The 18,947-nt window shown below is 36.7% G+C and overlaps 3 protein-coding genes across 5 annotated transcripts; 2 read left to right on the top strand and 1 right to left on the bottom strand.

Moving 5' to 3' along the window:
* The first annotated feature begins 1,123 nt into the window (after positions 1-1,123).
* Positions 1,124-10,453, top strand: LOC120768355 (S-adenosylmethionine synthase). Of its 2 annotated transcripts, none has more exons than XM_040095011.1 (7): positions 1,124-1,480; positions 1,863-2,037; positions 5,549-5,626; positions 6,565-6,687; positions 6,836-6,948; positions 8,697-9,376; positions 9,455-10,453. In XM_040095011.1, exons 2-7 carry the CDS (start codon positions 1,908-1,910, stop codon positions 9,558-9,560), a joined length of 1,230 nt encoding a protein of 409 aa, XP_039950945.1. In that variant the 5' UTR covers positions 1,124-1,480; positions 1,863-1,907; the 3' UTR covers positions 9,561-10,453. The 2 variants fall into 2 exon arrangements, with proteins under 2 accessions (XP_039950945.1, XP_039950944.1); XM_040095010.1 differs by lacking the exon at positions 6,836-6,948 and adding an exon at positions 7,826-7,938 and having other exon boundaries at positions 1,129-1,480.
* Positions 10,454-12,449: 1,996 nt separating this feature from the next.
* LOC120768356 (cysteine-rich with EGF-like domain protein 2-A) lies at positions 12,450-15,324 on the top strand. 2 transcript variants are annotated; one of them, XM_040095014.1, is made up of 5 exons: positions 12,450-12,774; positions 12,836-13,154; positions 13,604-13,792; positions 13,856-14,092; positions 14,901-15,324. In XM_040095014.1, exons 1-5 carry the CDS (start codon positions 12,610-12,612, stop codon positions 14,966-14,968), a joined length of 978 nt encoding a protein of 325 aa, XP_039950948.1. In that variant the 5' UTR covers positions 12,450-12,609; the 3' UTR covers positions 14,969-15,324. The 2 variants fall into 2 exon arrangements, with proteins under 2 accessions (XP_039950948.1, XP_039950946.1); XM_040095012.1 differs by having other exon boundaries at positions 14,263-15,324.
* Positions 15,325-16,403: 1,079 nt separating this feature from the next.
* On the bottom strand, positions 16,404-18,740 carry LOC120768354 (ionotropic receptor 21a). Its single transcript, XM_040095009.1, has 6 exons — positions 18,303-18,740; positions 17,946-18,227; positions 17,546-17,880; positions 17,314-17,475; positions 16,865-17,247; positions 16,404-16,600 (listed from the first exon to the last, which is right to left on the bottom strand). Exons 1-6 carry the CDS (start codon positions 18,735-18,737, stop codon positions 16,404-16,406), a joined length of 1,794 nt encoding a protein of 597 aa, XP_039950943.1. The 5' UTR covers positions 18,738-18,740.
* Between the last annotated feature and the right edge of the window lie 207 nt (positions 18,741-18,947).

The raw sequence follows: 18,947 nt of genomic DNA, 5'->3' as shown, positions 1-18,947 counted from the left end.
GTTTTGCGACGTCGAAGAATGTCTTGTCGTTAAGCACTTGTCAATTGACGGCCAATATCAAATATTTAAAATAAAAAATATAAATAATCTATCTAAAAACTAACAGTTGTTCCCTTTGGCTAGATTACATTTAATTCAAATCATAAGCTCACAGAGAACTTCGGCCACAAAGCCGTAACGCCTCGGTATCATTATTAATAAAAATTGGAACCAGGCTTATCAATCCATAAAGAACATACATTAAAGATCCGTTTGTTAATAAAAAAGTACAATTCTAATTTAAATTCGGAGAGAACTGATAATTTCTATTAAGATTCATATATAATTAAAGGAACAGTATATAAATGATAGAATGATAAGCATTACGCTTCAGTCTGTTTAGAAGCTAACTCAGAGTAAGTTGATGTCAAAAGTTTCAAATAAACACATGGATTGATTTTTCGAAGACAATGGAAGAAGAAAGTAAAAGTGAAATGTTATGTATATTTTTTATGGCGAAATATTTCGTTTTGGAATAAGAAATACAAATATTAAAGCTACAAACTAAACAATAAAAACAATAAAATTGAAATTAATAGATCTGTGTAAAATTCGAATTTTCATTTGAAACGACATCCGACTTCGTGAAATAGAAACAACCGGATTTTTTTAAAACTCCAAATCTCATTTGATTATGATTTATGAAGTAAAAATAATCGGATGTGTGTAAAACTCCGATTTCTTATTGAATGCATTATTCTCTTTGTGATATACACAAGTTTTAAAAAGTAGAAGTATGGATTGATGATAAAATTTGGCTAAAGGTCGTTTTTAATATGCTAAATCGAAATTTGAATATAAAAAACATATATTTATAATTTAATTGCATGATTTTCATATAAAAATTAATAGTTTATAGCTTTCTCAATATTTTAAGAGCAAAATTTTGCTGGGAATAGCGAAAATTTGACTTTAATACCAATACGAAATATGACTTTAATACCAAATATTTGCAACTCTGGAGGAAAGGAATCGGAAAAGTCGATTTTACAATTATCGTGTTTAAGTAGGAAAAGGAAACTTGACATCTTCAACATATTGTGTTTGGGCAATTTTGTATTTTTGCTTTTGCTGGAAGAAAACCAAGAAAAGTGACAACCGACGAAAAGCACGAATAAAAACAAAGTAGATGATTAAATGCGGATAGCTATCATCAAGGGAAATTACATATACAACTTTTAACCTCCGCCGGCAAGTCTTTGCATTCTGCTTCGTAGCCAACAGAAGCATTCGGATTAGTAGCGATAACGAACAATGTTGCCGTCGTCTCCGCTCCTGCTGTTGATGGTCTGCTTTTTGCTATATAAATTCTGAGAGTGGCAAATAGGTATCGCTCTTTTTCTACCCAACCGTCAAGAAGTGCGGACGTGTTTTCTGCTTCTGGCCGAATTGATCGCATTTTTGTGTTGTAGAATTGTGTGTGTGTGACAACCGACTAAAAGTAAGCAGTCAACTACCTAAAAACAGGCAGTCAAAAATAAAGGTTCAATAGAAAATACGATAAACTTAGGAAACAGCCAAGTGATTATACGGTGTGCCAACTTAGTGTAAATTTGGGATTCTCCACGGCGAATTCACGCAAAATACTGTGTTACATAAATAAATACGGAGGGCAGCAGATTTTATTTTACAAAATATTTTTTCAAAAGCTTGGTGCAAATTTGACATCGGCATTTCGCACTGGCTCCTTCTCCGCTGCCTGTTCAACCAAATTCATTCCAATACAAAATCACTTCTTCCTTTGCGAAAAATCAATTTATTTCTACCTGCCTTTTACAACTGCAAAAACAACAAGATTTTCATCATTTGTTAATCTTCAACAGCATTTCCTCTCATACAATCGTAAAAAATTACTTGGACCTAACAAGATGCCACTAACATCAGCTGCGACAAATGGTCACTCCAATGGCTGCAATGGAAAGACAACCGATTCCTATGACATGGAGGATGGACAGACATTCCTTTTCACTTCCGAATCAGTAGGCGAGGGACATCCCGGTAAGTATTATTATATTTGAAAATAATTGAATTATTGTGAAATGTTAAGTGTAAATATATTTAAGTTGCTTTCTATGTAAGAATGTGCATAATGAGCCGTTTTTGTGTATGCAGTTTCTACCCTCTAACAAAAATTGGACGATGTACATATGCTATGCAGGTAAATGATAAATTGGAATGCATCTGCTATTGGGACACTAGATCTGATTTGGTTGCGTCACAAGTAACCATAAATTACCATAACACAAACGTTTCTAAAGCTAAAATTACTTGTGAAATTTCCATAGATAATTAGCAGTTTTTAATGTTTGTCCTGTCTTAATTTATTTTTCTCCGCCGCTCACATGGAGCACCTACAAAATGGCGGCGTCTCATTCTTCTCTAGAATATCGAGTACATATTCGCAGGTTTAACCGCGCTGTATGTTCTTTAACGTGGTCCTCGGCTGTATTACCTTACAATACCCCGCGACAGCCCTTACATTTATTTTATTACCTGCGGCATTTCATGAACAGTATGTTCTTGAATGTAATTTTGATGGAGCAAAAATGAAACGTGCGTTTTTTTCATAGTAAAACTATCGGCCATCGAACGCAATTTATATTTTGTCATTTGAACTAAAAATATGTATTTGTTTGATGATTTTTATATTTCTTTAGTATAATTCTTGCAGCTGCGAGAGTTTTTGTTTCCCTTGTGTTATGTGTTTCGTATTGCCGAGAACGCGTGTTTTGCGGCGCACACAAACGCAAATTTAACTCCCAAGAATATTCACATTTAGGGTGACCAGGTAGTTGCTTGCTGATGAATGTCTCTAGTAGATTCTATACAAAGACTGTTTTTACAGATGAAATTTGTTGTCGATGGTTTTGACGTCGCCAAGCAAATGCATATAAGATTACATATTTTTATCTTTGATATTTGTTTACATCTTCGGTACTTTAATACCCACGTGAATTAACATAAGATTGCATTTTCAACAGCTGGTCATGCGAATATACATATGTATGTATATTGAAAGAATAATAAAAGCGTGTTTGTGTTATTCATGCGCACCATGTGCTTGGCCAAAGCTCCCGCAGCCTATGGCTCCCTCTCAGTGCTCTCTGACATTTCAATATCATCAAGGTGCTCATGCATTAGCACATTTAAACGAAACACTCTCGCTATTCTTTGCTTACTTCTTGGTATATTGCTCATTGAATGCTCCCAAAAACCCCATCGATTGTCTGTTTATTGCGCGCTCATTATAGTTTATGTTTTATTATTTCTTTTTACCCTTTAGCGTGGCTCTTTATAGATTTTGATTATACATATGTATAATCAAATATATTTTAGAATTTTCTGATTAAATCTGTATAAAGATCAAGATTCTGAAAACGGCGCCATCGACCAGCCTAGTCGGCCTGGCTTCCGTCGTTTTTTTAGTAAAATCAAACTACATATGTATGCCAAGCTTATAAGCTTTGTCTTTACACAGAAACCACGTGGTTGGAATATTCTCAGTTGGCTCACCAATGATTAGCTGATGTAGTTTAATGCCTTCGGTCTTCAGTTGATACTGATGATACTTTCCGTATCTCAGCTGTTTTCGATGTATCATTAGTTCTAAGCATACACATTTGTATACATTATGTAAACCAGAAATAGGGGAAGTAGAGCTGATAAGGGAATAAGTTTCTTCCAACTGATTAAAAACTCGATGATCACAAAAATTGAGGTTACCACAGCATTTTGCGCTTTAAAAGTGACTTTTTTTTTATAAACACATACATACATATGTATACAAGTTATTATTGAATAGCTAATGTTCGCAGTGTAGAAAATACCCTAATAGTACAGTACACACTATTTGTTATTTAAAATATTCACAATCCGGTATTACTAGTAGAACTAATCACATTTTACTCCGAAAAATACGCTATAAATAGGGATTCTCTGAAATTGCATTAAGAAAGCGTGAAAATTTAAAACGCAAATCAATAGAAAACGGAAATTACAACCAAATTAATCTGGATTTTCCTTATCAATTGAAATTGATTTAGATTAATTAATATTATTTACATATAATAATTAAAATAAAAGCTTAGACATAACTGTCGTATCTACTTAATTATAACATTGATTATTAAGATGTAAACTTAATTATGACAATATAGAATTAGAGCGCAAAATTAAGGAATAAAAACCATTAGAAGAAGAAAAAAAGAATATCTATGTATATAAATTATTATATAATTATTATTATTTATTAAATTTACCAACAGAAAGTTGTTTATGACTGTATTAACATATAATATTTCACGGCGCCGCAATAAAATCTCCGTAAATCGATACTTTGTAAATATATACGATACATATGCATGGATATGCAATATAATATTGTCCGCATTGTGTAATAATGTTTTCTACTGCTTTGTTGAAAACCTAAAATGTCTGGCGCTGAAAGTTGCAAACTCTGGAATAATTATTAATACAAAGTTTTTATGAATATTGCTGAATAATATTTTTCAGATATTTAATATATAATGTATGAGCGTCATACTATACGGCGACGGTGTCGAATCACACACTTGTGCCGATTCGACGCTGCACGCGCCTAATTTGATACGCGAGAATATACTCCGCGCCTCGAACAGGATCGCACGAATTGCACTCTGTGTGCACACGTACATGTATATATTTTCTTTTTGTCGCTTTTGTGAATATCTATACACATCTTCAATTTATGCTGCATAGACAGTTTGGCATTGAATTTCGCTGACCGAGCGTTTAATTATATTTTGGCTAAATTTTATTTTCCTTGGCCATTTTCTCTGTGCACAGATAAATGTTTGGTGCATATATGTATATGTAACCAGGCGATTGAAATGCGCGTGTGACCGAATATCGACGTCATTAATTTTGACCGCTATGCACATGCTTCCACCATAATTTATGTGTACATAAATATTGTGGTAAAAGCAACTTAGAGGCGAATTTATTGCATTTTATGCAATACACTTTGATTTTTTAGTGTTTTTTGTTTGATCAAACACAAAATTGAGTTGGCAACAAATAATGCAAATGCATCTGGAAGGTTTCGATTTATATATGAATAATTATAGGGGAATTGGCATTACTTTTGCAAAAATATTGTTTTTTTCTCTATTTTGGAGGCGTTAGCTCTTATGCATAAACAGAGCGCCCACGCTTTTGCTTATAGAACAGCAACAACAAGACGATCACTATGTATTGGAGCACAAGCAACATTATTTTGATATACTTAAGTTAAATAACTATTTATATACTAAGAGTTATTTTTTAATTTGCAGTGTGTTTTAATTTATGTGTGCTTATATACAAGATCTATATTAATATTTCCTATTCTTTGATGTTTATTCTAACCTCAATATGTATAGAAATATTGTGCATATTTTCTTATTTACTAAATACAGTACCTATACACAAATGATATACACTAAGTACACATATTTTCACTATTTCCACTGTTCTTTTTTTCTATTTTTAGATAAAATGTGTGATCAAATCAGTGACGCTATTTTGGATGCACACTTGTCGCAGGATCCCAACGCAAAAGTAGCATGTGGTAATATATTAGTATTAGAGAATTGTTGTAATTAACAGTTATGACAAGTTTAACGGTTTCTATGTACTAAAGCAGCATCTGCGTTTAATTCGAAAAATAATATCCAAACATTGTTAGATTATGTTAGTGTTAGTGATATTGCATTGACATACGAGGTATTGCAGCTGATATTCATTTTAAAATAAAAAAAAAATAAATAATTTCCATTTAGCATTTTCTTGACAAAGCGCATATTATAAATTTTTATAGTTTTTCGGGCCTGAAGACACTAAACCTAATTGATTTCACTACTTTTTCCTTTTACTAAGTTCCCTCTCGCATTTATTTGTTATTACGGGTTTATAAACAAATAAAAAAGTGAAACCTGCGATAGTGACTGATTTGTGGGAGAACTTGCTTGTAGCATGACAATTTTTTTGTTAAGTAAATAAAGCAGCACAAATGGCTGTGCGAGAAGCTCTATTAGTTCTTGATAATCCGAATCGGAATCATATGCCAGGTTTCCAGCGGCGTTCCCTTCGTCATCGTTAAGCTATTGCTCTATTTGTGGTGACGCAAAGTCAACGCGTGCGCAAAAGTCTCGCCATGTCAACACGAAAATAAACATAATGGCCGCAAACCAATTTTAACCCATAGTTTATATATACAGCACTGCTACATTTGTACAACTATAATTAATTTTTATTCTTTGTTGATTTGTATGCAATAGGAAGCGAGGATATATTGTAAATAGAGTTGAAAAAAACAACTTGCTCTAAAGTTGGATTTTGTTATGGGTTTGTAATTTTATTACCCGACACCAAGACAATTCATAAATATTTACGGTATTAATGCGAAACCCAAATACTCGAATGCAAATAACCGCTTTTGTTTATATATATTTACGATTGAGTTTGAACACAATCTAATCGGCGCCTATTTGCCTTTGAATTTTGCAGAAACCGTCGCCAAGACCGGCATGATTCTGCTGTGCGGCGAAATTACATCGCAGGCCGTGATCGACTACCAAAAGGTCGTGCGTGAAACAGTCAAACACATTGGCTACGACGACTCATCGAAAGGTAAGTTAACGCTTGAGTTATAGAAACTGTGCAAAATTTCAGTGGCTCAAATAAAAAAAAACACACGCACACGCGTTATATAATGGTTAAACTCCCACTTGGACCCAATGATATTAAACGAAATTCCATTCATTGTAAAATTCTCAAGGTTTCGATTGGAAAACATGTAATTTACTTGTTGCAATCGAGCAACAATCACCCGATATTGCCAACGGCGTACATGTCGATCGCGAAGAAGAAGACGTAGGCGCTGGTGATCAGGTATTGGAATTTAACTAAATTTCTTACAAAAAACGGAATTTGTTTTGTTGTTGTTTAACTGGCTGGCCTATCATACATACTGCTCATAATTTAAATTGACCAAATAGAAGAAAGAGAAATTTTAACGATAGCCAAAAAAATGTTGTGCAAAGTGAAATTTGCGTCAAAGAGTCATGCATGTCAAAGAGACTAAAACTATTTAGCATAACTGAAGGTTAAAATACGCAGCCAGTGCAAAAGCACGGTGTGCGCTGTGACGTTGCCACAGTGTCCACAGGGGTGCACCAAATCCGCTCATGGTTTCTCACTCATTCTAAAATGAAATGATAAAGCGCATGCCTAGTATACGGGGTCTACATTCATTTCACGAACTTTCAAAGTGGTTTGCTTTGATCTGGGTTGATGTTGTGTTGTCCAACTCGCCGGAAATATCCATACATACAATTTTGTATCTTATTACTTATCTCCTACGAATTTATCTCTATAACTGTATACATATATAGTAACTGAAGAAAATGCTATCACCAGGCGCAGATTTCAATTAAGTAAATGACGCCCACTAACTGTGCATACAAAAATTAAAAAATGTCGATGAAAAAACGGTTAAGACTAATTGCTTGAATCGCCAACTACAGCGTAGTTAATCAAATGTTTCATTAACTGTAATTATACGAAACCTGCCCACATCCTTCTAAAAAATGCCCTCAAGTGCCCCATTTATATATTGAAATCTCTGCCTTGTTGATTGCATAACTAAGAAATCGCAAAAAACATCATAAAATCAACTATTTCTATTTTGTGTGCATTTCTCTTTTTTCGTTTCAAAAATATCGTACTTTTTTACAAAATCAAAAATACCCGTTAAATGAAAATCCAGGCTTTGACTATAAAACGTGCAACGTTTTGTTAGCATTGGACCAACAATCGCCGGAAATCGCAGCTGGAGTGCATATAAATCGTGCCGATGAAGAAATCGGTGCCGGAGACCAGGTGTGAACGTGTTTACGAATAATCTCAATGCGTTTCTGTTGCTTATCCTTTATTTTCTCTTATGTACTTTAACAAATGTAATTGAACGTGTTTGGTTTTTTCGCATAAATTTTTATTCGTATTTTTTGCTAAAAGAAAAACTTATTTAAATCGTAGTGCATTATTATTTTATTGCGACGTCATCAGCATAATCGCGCGCAAAACACATACACATTCACAGACAAAGATATTCTAATACATTTGAAGCTCGAATTACATACTTATGTATGAAGTAGTTTTAGTGCGCATAATTTTCCAAGAAAAATTTGTATGGAAATTCTTGATATTCATGCATTAGAACGTGCTTCACATACACATACTATTGGCATTGGTGCACGGACTCGGTGTTTGTATTTTATTTTGTAGAATCGTAAATTTCGCAAACCATTTCCAAGTTGTAAAATAGTGCTAATTCGTACTTCTAAACCGAAATTCAACACTCAATTAAAGCAAAATTCGTTGTAATGGGCCAAATTTTACTCACTCAATCAAAATTTCGAATCTCTGACTTCTTATAAAGCTTCTTAGTTCATATTCTCATATACTCATTATGCTTTGTACTTATTGTTGTTTACTTAGTTGCACTTCTACTAACACTCTAACTGTTTATGTTGCCTTTGTTAACTAGCACCTGTAGGCTTTCTGCTTTCTGTTTCTTGCATGTGTTTTTGTTAATATTTCAAGGATTTGTACTTATAGAGTATTGAAAATTTTTGTAGGGTATCATGTTTGGCTATGCCACCGATGAGACCGAGGAATGCATGCCCTTAACTGTGGTGTTGGCACACAAATTGAACGAGAAATTGGCGGAGCTTCGTCGTTCGGGGGAGTTCAGTTGGGCACGTCCCGATTCTAAGACACAGGTCACATGCGAGTACCTCTTCAACCAGGGTGCCGCTGTGCCCAAGCGCGTGCACACCATTGTCGTCTCCATGCAGCATTCGGAGAAGATCGCTTTGGAGGACTTGCGCAAAGAAGTCATGAATAAGGTCATCAAAGAAGTCATTCCAGCCAAATATTTCGATGAGAACACAATTGTGCACATAAATCCGTGCGGACTTTTCGTAATTGGCGGACCGATGGGCGATGCCGGTTTGACCGGACGCAAAATTATCGTCGACACTTATGGTGGTTGGGGCGCACATGGCGGTGGTGCCTTTTCGGGCAAAGACTTTACTAAAGTGGACAGATCGGCCGCATATGCTGCGCGTTGGGTAGCCAAATCGCTGGTAAAAGCCGGACTTTGCAGACGTTGCTTGGTGCAGGTCTCGTACGCCATAGGCTTGGCAGAGCCACTTTCAATTACCGTCTTCGATTATGGCACCTCTCACAAGTCACAAAAAGAACTGCTCGATATTGTTAAGCGTAATTTCGATTTGCGACCGGGCATGATTGTCAAGTAAGTTGGCATTGGGCATTGCTTGTTAATATTGCGTGTGTTATTCATTAATAACGTTTTGTATTTGCAATTTTGCAGAGACTTGAAACTCAGACAGCCAATCTACCAGCGCACAAGCACTTATGGACACTTTGGACGTGACGGTTTCACGTGGGAACAGGCAAAGCCGCTGCAGATCAATTGACTAGACGCCGGTGCTGATCAGCTAACACAGCCACCGTGTGCTAAAAAGTGTAAAGTTGCGTAATTATTAGTTGTTAATTTAATTATTTTCATTTTAATTGGCTTTTTCCTTCTCTCATGTGTGTGCACATGAGAGAAATCAATTGCAAATAATTACAAAAAGAGGAAAATGTGAAGGCAATTTAGCTAAAAGTGTATGCAAATCACCAAAACAAGCGTGATCTTGCGTTCCTCTTAACTACTAATTAATATAATTTAGTTTTAGTTGTCTAAAATTAACCGGAATATGAAAAGAAATATCCCAATTCAAGTTCTCTTCACACGTGTCAACAACCGTTTTAATGTAATTTGTCTATCAACATTTTTGTATTTGCTGTTAGAGAAATGTTAATTTCAATTTGTGTGATGTAAAATGATGTGGCGCGTCTGTGAGAGGTTCTATAGTATACAAGTATATGTTGTCAATCCTACATAATTTGTACGCGTATCCCAAAAAAAAAAATTGTTCGAAATTTTGAAAAACTAAATGATAAATTAAATATATACAAATTGCAAAGATGTAACGCTACATATTTTTAGACAGAAGCAGAAGCTCTATCAAATAAATCGTATTTATTAAAATTTAATAATCATAATAAAATGTCAATATACCAATGTGAAACAATTTTATTGCCTCTGTATGCTAAACGTAAGTTTCCCGAATGCAAACGTCAAAGCAAGAAGCTATACATTATATTACAAATAAGAAATATTATGAACATAACCACAAATACATTGAAGCATTCAATTATAATATTTTCACCATATGTAAATCCAGTACAGAGATGAAAAAAGTAATTTAAATAAATATCAGATCAAACAATAAAATTTCGTACAAATGTGTACAAAAAAATAGTAATTCTTAATTTTAATTCCAATACTGGATCATAAAAAACACAACTGGGCTTATATGCGGCCGTGAATAGTCGACAGTGGAACATTCTTCCATATTATTTGTGTATATTAATAATATTTTGCACAACTACAAAAATGAAATGTTAGTTGAATAAATTTTTGGTCTAATGCAATGTTTCGAAGCACACAGAAGGCGCAAATGGCGCCGCTTATCAGCAAATTTTGCTAATTTGAAAAACAAGCAACAACTGTCCGAAAAACAACCTTATGGTGTATTTTATGGTATAAACAAATGATAACGCGTGATGTGCGCAGTTATTTACCTTTATCAAATATTCGTCATCATCAATTTCTAAGCGTGTGAGCTCAAAGTTTATCAAGAAAATCATACAACTTTGACGAAATGTGCGAAATTCTTGAAAACCATAAAAAAGTGAGTAATTGCAGTCTCTCTCGAGCAGCAGAGCATTTGCACTATGGAATTCATAGATAGATAATAAACAAAAGATACATACATATGTATATATCATCAGAGAGAGTATTAGTTTCTCGCTTGGAACTTGTAGAATACGTCCCCGGCTTCTTCCGTTGTGCTTGTTCGCTTACGAAAAGTGTTTAAAAAAATATATGCAGATATTCTATATATAAAATACATAAAATTAAATATTGAAAAGTAATAAACATTTACATATGTATATAAATCGCAATATGAAAGAGGCGCATGCTTGGTGCACAATTAGGCTTTACGTCATATTTCGTTTACACGTGCGAATGTAAGAGAGGAGGAGCTCAAACAATTCTTCAATGGACATCAGTTCCAAATGGTAGCATAAACTTCTCAAAAGCAGTAAAATTTCAGCCCTTTTAAGGCGGTATAATCTCTATGCAATTTTTAGTTAATGTAACGGTCAGTTTTTCATTTGAGTGCGATTTGATATTTTTTCTAAAATTTCCAAAGGATTAGCAGAAGTTCTATTGTATATCTGATGTCAACCTTTTTTACAAAATCCAAGCGAAGAATGTCATATAAGCTTATACAAACTATTGGACTACGAAGACTCATCAGCGGACTATGAATGATAATCATATAAGCCTAAAACCTATTATTGTATTTAAAAGTTAAACAATAAATAAAAATTTGCATACCTGATTGTTGACATCATTACGGAGTTCTTGATTTTTGTATTACATTTGTTTTACTAAATATATGCTAACTCTAATAATAGAAACTCAAATCACACACTACTCACTACTCACAACACACATTTCACATTTTCAGGGAAGACAAACATTAGACCACTTTAACAATTAATATCACTTGTAACTAATTAAATAAACCATATAAATTCACAATTAAATATATTTTCAATTTTAATTTTTATATATTTCATTTCAAAGCGAACCAAAGCGTCGATATTCATTTCCGCGCGCGATTTCCGCTTCCACTTGACATTTCTGTAACAGTGTTGTAAAGTTTCAAGAAATATTCACTGTCATGTTTGAAAAGCCTAACATTAATTTACATTAATGGTAAATTCACAAACACTTAGAATATATATTCACTTACATATTTGGGGTACTCACAACTTGTCATAAAGCATCGTAAAATCATAAAATTATAAATTTTTACCCTCGTTTAGACAATTGTTGTTGGATTACATACAAAAATGAGTTTACACAATGACAATTGAAAATTTCAATTATATGTTTTCGGATCGTTATGACAGCTAGCAGAGGGTTGCAATTATTTTTTTATGTGTCATTGCACGAAAATAGATATGGGTTTTGGTCTGACATATTTTACGGCCATTGCAAATAATTTTCTGGCTGTGTTTGTTGTTGTGCCGTTGCATCAATAAGAAAATTCTGCAATTCGTGTACCGTGCAAGGGTTTTGCAAGAGCAAGAGAATCCCCCTATTAATTATTTTCAGTGCAAATTTTTGTCCCCTTCTCAATGCTAATGCAACCGTGTGCAACATATGTACACGTAAAAGAAACAGCTGTCAGAAAAGCCGATAAGTCTGGAAAGATTGCTTGATGGATATAAATATTGCAGCTTTGGACAATAGAGATAAGTAAAATCCACGTAAACCAACTAACAATAATTAAATCTTGGTCAACGTAAACTGCCGCGTAGCATTCAAAGTCACCTAAAATGTGTGGAGTTCGCATGCTGCACCTACTAAGTGTACTGCTGCTGCTGGGAATCAATTGCGGCGCTGTGAAAGGCTTTGATAAGAGTCCACAGGAACAAAAGGAAAAGTCGTCAAAGCTGCCACCTTGTAAATCGTGTACCGTACTTGTGGAGTCATTCAAGCTGGTGAGTATATCAATTTTTAATTAATGATTTTGATAGCAATATTGTATGTTTTTGTATGAAGGGTTTGGACAAAACAAGTCGCGGTAAACATGCAGGTGGAGATGCTGCTTGGGAAGAGGAAAAACTGCGTTCATATAAAACTAGTGAAGTGCGTTTAGTGGAAGTGCAAGAGCACTTATGTAGTGATGTACGACGTGGGCAAGACCAATGTCATACTATGGCCAACGATCATGAACATTTACTAGAGGATTGGTTCTTGCATAAACAAACAGATATGCCTGACTTGCACGGCTGGCTTTGCATCGAACAATTGAAAGTGTGTTGTCCAGATGATCACTACGGCCCGGAATGCAAACAGTGCACTGATTGCAATGGCAATGGTGAGTTTAATGGAGTGGTGAGATTATTAGGATTTTTTAGTTTCAATTGCTTGGAGATCCTTCCTTGATTACGTAAGCAACATAGCATAGTATGCCAACCAGACTACAGACGCAACTGACTTCAGAAACGTACTGAACGCCATTTGTATTGGAGCTATTAACACCTTCACTCACTGCCCTAGTGAATGGCGTCCCAGGAATTAAACCACCACGTTCTGCAGACAAAGAAATCGAGTGAGCTCTTAAATTTATAGTGAATTTTGTTCTGGATGCTGTAACAGGTTGAACTCCTACTTATCCAGAATCGACCAACCGAACACGCTTGATGGGTGCAATGAGTTCCAAAAATTTCTTGACAATTCACTTTGCTTTTGCTATTTAAACAGGCTCTAGATAACAATAACAAAATATGTTTTATTTTTCGGAAATAATTTAATATTTTGCAATAGGAAAATGCAAAGGATCTGGCACCAGGAAAGGCAATGGAAAATGCGCTTGTGATGCTGGCTTTACAGGTGACAATTGTAATACTTGCGCGGATAATTACTATGAAGCTTACAATGATGGAAAAAAAATGCTATGTTCCACATGCCACAGATCTTGCGGCGATACTGGCTGTACTGGTGCTGGTCCCAAAGGTACGTGGAAGTTTGCTTTTAATGCACTGAGTGTTAATAATTCTTCCCCCTTACTTCCGGTAGCTTGCCGTAACTGCAAGGAAGGTTGGATAATGGGCACAGACCCAGCCGGTTGCCAGGATATAAATGAGTGCTTAGTCCAAAAACGCCCTTGTCATCCCAACCAGTTTTGTGTGAATGATGAGGGCACATTTTCGTGCCTAGAATGCGATCGTTCGTGCGATGGCTGTGACGGTGATGGGCCCGATATGTGTAAAAAGTGTTCTACGGGATACACGTTGAAAGATGGAAAATGTCTAGGTACGTATATTTGAAAATAATTAAAAATCGAATCGTTGCATATTTTATAGGTTATATTTTAAGCACACATTAATCTTACTAATTTCGACCATTGTTTCTATGCATTTCTGTATTTCTATTTTCACCTGCGAAAACAATGTGAATTTTATATTTTAAATACGTCACAACAGATGAGTCATCTGACCAACGCGACCAATTCGTTAATATCACGCGTTTACTCACCTACTTTGGTCTGTGCATCGCCACTTGTGTCATTTTCCAAAGTTCCACACACATCGCTTATATAGTGGGCGCGGCTGTAGCCATCTACATAGCAGCATCCGAGTATTGGCTCAGTTCCACAGCATCGCAGGGCGCAGCTAAACCACAATTTGACACTAAGCAATTAGAAGATTTGATTATGAAGTCACTTTAATATCAAAAAACATTAACATGAAATATTTATAAGCAATTGCAATACAAGACAAAAGTCAATGCAAATATTTATTAGGAAAATTCAATTTTATTCTGTGAATAAAAGCTGTCAAAGTGTAGCAAATTAACGAAATTAAATTACTAACGACAAATATATGTTTTAACGACGCACATACATACAAATTTATAGCAAATAACCAATATTCCGGGCACAATTAAAAGTTATCTGCGTTTTTATTAAATCCTTCTACATTCCACCCACTTTGATAAGCTATAAAAATGTAAAATAAATTTACATTCCCTTCATTTGCTTATTTTTGCTTTTAATTTATTATTTTTTTATTGGCTATTAGTTCTAAATATTTTTTTTTCTTCTAACGTTTTGATTTTACAGACGAGAACATAAGTGACGGTAGTGAGGACGACCCGAATATAACAGAAAACGCAAAGACCGAACTGTAATTTTAGTTAAGAAGTAGCTCGATATGACACCGTTATGCCACATTAGCGAAAAGGTGTGTAACATGTGATACCACTTGTAAGCGGGTATACTCCAACAACAGTTGTTAGATTTGCACCAGAATGAAGCTATTTAAATGAATTTACTGTTACAAACTATTTTTTTTAATTTATAATTAGCACTAATTTTATTAAAAAGCAAAGCATAGATGCCAAACACACTGATCCCATATATTTAAGCGCACTTTTAGTTTAAGCTGAATTCTAAGTAATATGTATCTGACATGTAACTGCCATTTTAATAAATGGATGCTCGCATAATTGAAATAAACTTCCATTTTTTCAAGATACGCCGTAAACTTTTGCATTTTAACCTTCCTGCGCCGCTTCCGGCTCGTACTCCACTTTCTTGAGCTCAGCGGCGCCTTCTGTGAATAGATTTAGATCATCCAATTTGGTACTCAACGGTCCTTCGGGTTCCACCAGACTGCCGAATAGTTCATACTCGTATGCCACATCGTCATCGCTGCGCTCACTGCTGTTCGTGTCTTGCTCCATTTTAAGGCACGCGTCCAAAGCCGCTAAGGATTCCTCCGCCGCCGCAGCCATAAGTTCGCGCTCACGCTCACGCTCCACATCGATCTCTGCCACTAGCATCGCCTTTTTCTTGCTATGTAGATGTGGCAACATGTTGGCGGGCACCTCGCCACTGGAGTCACGTGAGTGGTAATCTGCCGAGCTGGTCGACAGCGCCTCGGTTTCCAGCAAAAGTTTACCGTCTTTCAAAACGTACGTTGGCTCCTGCTTGTAATAGTTGCCGTACAATTCCTTTAGCGTCTTCTTAGTGAGATTGAACTCACGCACGCCGAAGCCCTGCTTCTCAGCTCTACGCTTGGCTTCCTTGCGTTGCTCGTGCGCCAACTGCTCAGCTGCCGTACGCAAACCTTCGCCGTCTTCAGAATTGCGTTTTGATGACCATGCACTGGAAATGGACTTGCGCGAGCGGCGGACTATTTGGCGGCACTTGTTAGTTATGCCGCCGACGATTTCGGAAACGAGCGCTATAGCGCCGAGCAGATAACCGATGCCCATCAATAGGAACATGCCCTCCGTGTCGGCTGTGGTTAACTGGCGTTCCTCTTGGATGCGTTCACGTAGCGCATTGGCTGAGCTCGCCTGTAGCAGTTTGCCACTAGCCGAGCGTTGCATGGACCATTTGACCTCATTGAGTATTTTATTCATGAGACCACTCTGCTGCGCGAGCAAGATCATTGAATCGATTTTGCGCTTATAAACTGAATCTCGCGGAAAGAGGAAGCCAACTTGAAACAATGCAAAACATTCCTCGCTGAGGTGCAAGGCTGACCGACGTGAAATGTTGCTAAAAAGGTAGATATTTTCAAACCGAATTATGAAATACCCAGTTTGTACCAGATACTTACTCGTCTGAAAAATTCTTCTGCACCATGAACTCCAGTTGTGCCGCCGAGCCTAAGAATGCATAGTTCCAGAAGAAACTTTGCGTTACATTGCCAATACCTTCTTCCAGGTTGGAAACAAACTCCATTTTCTTGTACAATTTGACTGTTGGGACATGCGTGGAGTTCTGGAACCAAGTCTCCCAACCGCCATTGTCTGAAAAAAACCTCGCATGAGAAAGGGTGGAAAGTAAAAGTAAATATCACGGAAATAACGTGGCCGTGGATGTATCACTAGGCGAGAGCACACTCAATTAGATGAATTAAACTTTTATCGGCTATTTGGAACCACTATTGACTCTGTTCCAAAAAAACTTGTAAAATGCCCTTTCTTCTTATTCGATTAACAATGTGACTTCACTACTTCTTCATAATACTGCCTTTAAGAGATTCTCATAGTTTCTGTCCTTGTTTTACTTACCTAGTGTTCCTACGCGAAAGAAAAGACCCAACAAGTCGTTAACGGAATCCACTGTATTCGGAAAGGCTGGCAGTGTTACGAATGCAATGATGGAGCCGGTATAACATGCCGTTATAATTATCGTAAACAACCAATAAGACCCAATAAGCAGACGCGTCGATGTCTTCTGTGTGCTGGTCCACGAGTATTTGCCCGAAAAGGTGAGACTGTTGGTAAACATGCCGAAGACATACCAAAACATATTCTCCATCTCGCCCCAATTTCCGATCAAGTGGCGCAACGTCAACCGATCACTGTACACAATGGGAAATATGGCGCCCAAATAAATCACTACAATACAAACCCAAACCGGCCACTGGAAGGGGCCCATAATTGCACGGTATCTGAAATGCAACAGGGAAGATGAGCTATTCAGCTTCTGTGTTTCTTCATTGAGTCACCGCACTTACTTTGGCAAAGCTTTGGATGCAAGCGTAATGAAACTAGCGCAATCGCGTGAGTGCCCAATGGACATGTCGGTTTCCGTGATGCGATCGTCCGTGATATACAGTCCACACATGCCGATGTCGGCAGCTTTAGTGCGGACTTGAAGCATTATATTGTCAATGACGCTGAACAAACGCATGGGTTTAAGAAGAACATTGTTAAGATATCATGGGAGGACTGGATTTCATGCATTACCTCTTTACATTTGTTCGTCTTGCTGGCTCTATGATGTCGATGGTAAAATTGAGTTTCGACGCAATCATATTGAGTAAACGGTACTCCAAGCCATCCCAATTGGTGTGAGAAGAGCCACCCCTGGATAGCGATTGAATGCGAAATATAAAAGGTGGCTGATTTATAGCCGACACCTGGAAACTGTGTCCGGCAAAACCATTTGCAAATTTCGGCGGAAAGAGGTTAACATGCGGACGAGAAAGTGCGCCTCGAATCCAGCTGGTCAGCACAATGGGCGTATTGGAACCCAAACCATCGGTATATAGTTTATGTGTATAGAGCACGTAAGGACGTTCCTAGATTTGGAATAATGGACATTTTTACAAACTCTAAATTTCGAAAATAATATTGCAGAACTCACACGCGATGAAGTTTCGGTCAGTGACTCGCCTATGACCAATAAATTGACAATATTTGAAGAGGCTTCCGAGGACAGAAAGTCCCTTAGTTTCCATTGTGTTGAGCGTGCGACCAGCACAACTCGACTTTCGATTTGTGGTCCAATGATTTTTCGCGTCATCTCTGGATCCGAAAGGAATAGTATATAGCTTTTACACTGGCTATCTATGTTTCGTCTCAACCTTGAATTGATGGCCTTATAATGTTCGTTTATTTCGCCATGATAAAAGGTGATGGGAAAAGTCTATAAGAGATCAATAAATGCCTCAAAAAATGAGTGTTGCTTTCAGCTGATTATTTTCCGATTACTTTTCTGTACCTTAAAAAGACTTTCCAGTATCATGGCCTCGGATTTCTTTACAAAACTGTCATAATAGATGACCGGTGGACACTTGTACAGATACTCGATGGCGATTTTATTGACTAGCTTCACCAGGGAGTCAGTTTGATCGGCGCTGAACGAGTTCATGTGGAACTTATTTGCCAGAATCTCTCCGCGTGGCTTTGGGTGCCCCCGAAATATTGGTTTAATCTCTCGACGCAAGCGACGAAACTGTGGCACAGTTGCATTTCGCTTTCGATACTCGCAACCGCCGTAAAGCTGTGGGTTTAGATTGTGACGCTTTATCAAAGTCGGACTAACGCAGACAATCTTATCCACTTCTGCTTCGGTTACAAGTTCACTGCACACCCATTGCAAGCTGCAAAGTAAGAGAGCAGCTCGAACTGGGAAGCGCGTCCAACTAGGCGGCATGTTGTTGTCACACCGTTAACACTTTCACTTCTGCTGCTTTGGCTTATGAGTGGTGATATTTATCCATTTATGGGTATTCGGCATTATATTGGTCATACTGGACAAGGCTAACTCGTAATTTATTAGCCCTACATGTTTATAATTAATATACTAATGTGCTTATTGTTGCTGTATTTATTGCTGCAGTTGTGCTTGGTGCAGTTTGCGATG

This window comes from Bactrocera tryoni, chromosome 2, assembly GCF_016617805.1.
Source record: "Bactrocera tryoni isolate S06 chromosome 2, CSIRO_BtryS06_freeze2, whole genome shotgun sequence".
NCBI classification, from domain to species: domain Eukaryota; kingdom Metazoa; phylum Arthropoda; class Insecta; order Diptera; family Tephritidae; genus Bactrocera; species Bactrocera tryoni.
This window is presented reverse-complemented; position numbering and strand designations above follow the sequence as displayed.

Excerpts from the sequence above, each read along its gene's own strand:
- LOC120768355 (XM_040095011.1), top strand. The coding sequence starts at position 1,908 with ATGCCACTAACATCAGCTGCGACAAATGGTCACTCCAATGGCTGCAAT. Across the intron at positions 6,949-8,696 it reads ACGTAGGCGCTGGTGATCAG|GGTATCATGTTTGGCTATGC; the intron begins GTATTGGAATTT and ends AAATTTTTGTAG. Across the intron at positions 9,377-9,454 it reads CGACCGGGCATGATTGTCAA|AGACTTGAAACTCAGACAGC; the intron begins GTAAGTTGGCAT and ends GCAATTTTGCAG.
- LOC120768356 (XM_040095012.1), top strand. The coding sequence starts at position 12,610 with ATGTGTGGAGTTCGCATGCTGCACCTACTAAGTGTACTGCTGCTGCTG. Across the intron at positions 13,155-13,603 it reads CACTGATTGCAATGGCAATG|GAAAATGCAAAGGATCTGGC; the intron begins GTGAGTTTAATG and ends ATTTTGCAATAG. Across the intron at positions 13,793-13,855 it reads TACTGGTGCTGGTCCCAAAG|CTTGCCGTAACTGCAAGGAA; the intron begins GTACGTGGAAGT and ends TACTTCCGGTAG.
- LOC120768354 (XM_040095009.1), bottom strand. The coding sequence starts at position 18,737 with ATGCCGCCTAGTTGGACGCGCTTCCCAGTTCGAGCTGCTCTCTTACTT. Across the intron at positions 18,228-18,302 it reads TACTGGAAAGTCTTTTTAAG|ACTTTTCCCATCACCTTTTA; the intron begins GTACAGAAAAGT and ends GATCTCTTATAG. Across the intron at positions 17,248-17,313 it reads GCATCCAAAGCTTTGCCAAA|ATACCGTGCAATTATGGGCC; the intron begins GTAAGTGCGGTG and ends GTTGCATTTCAG.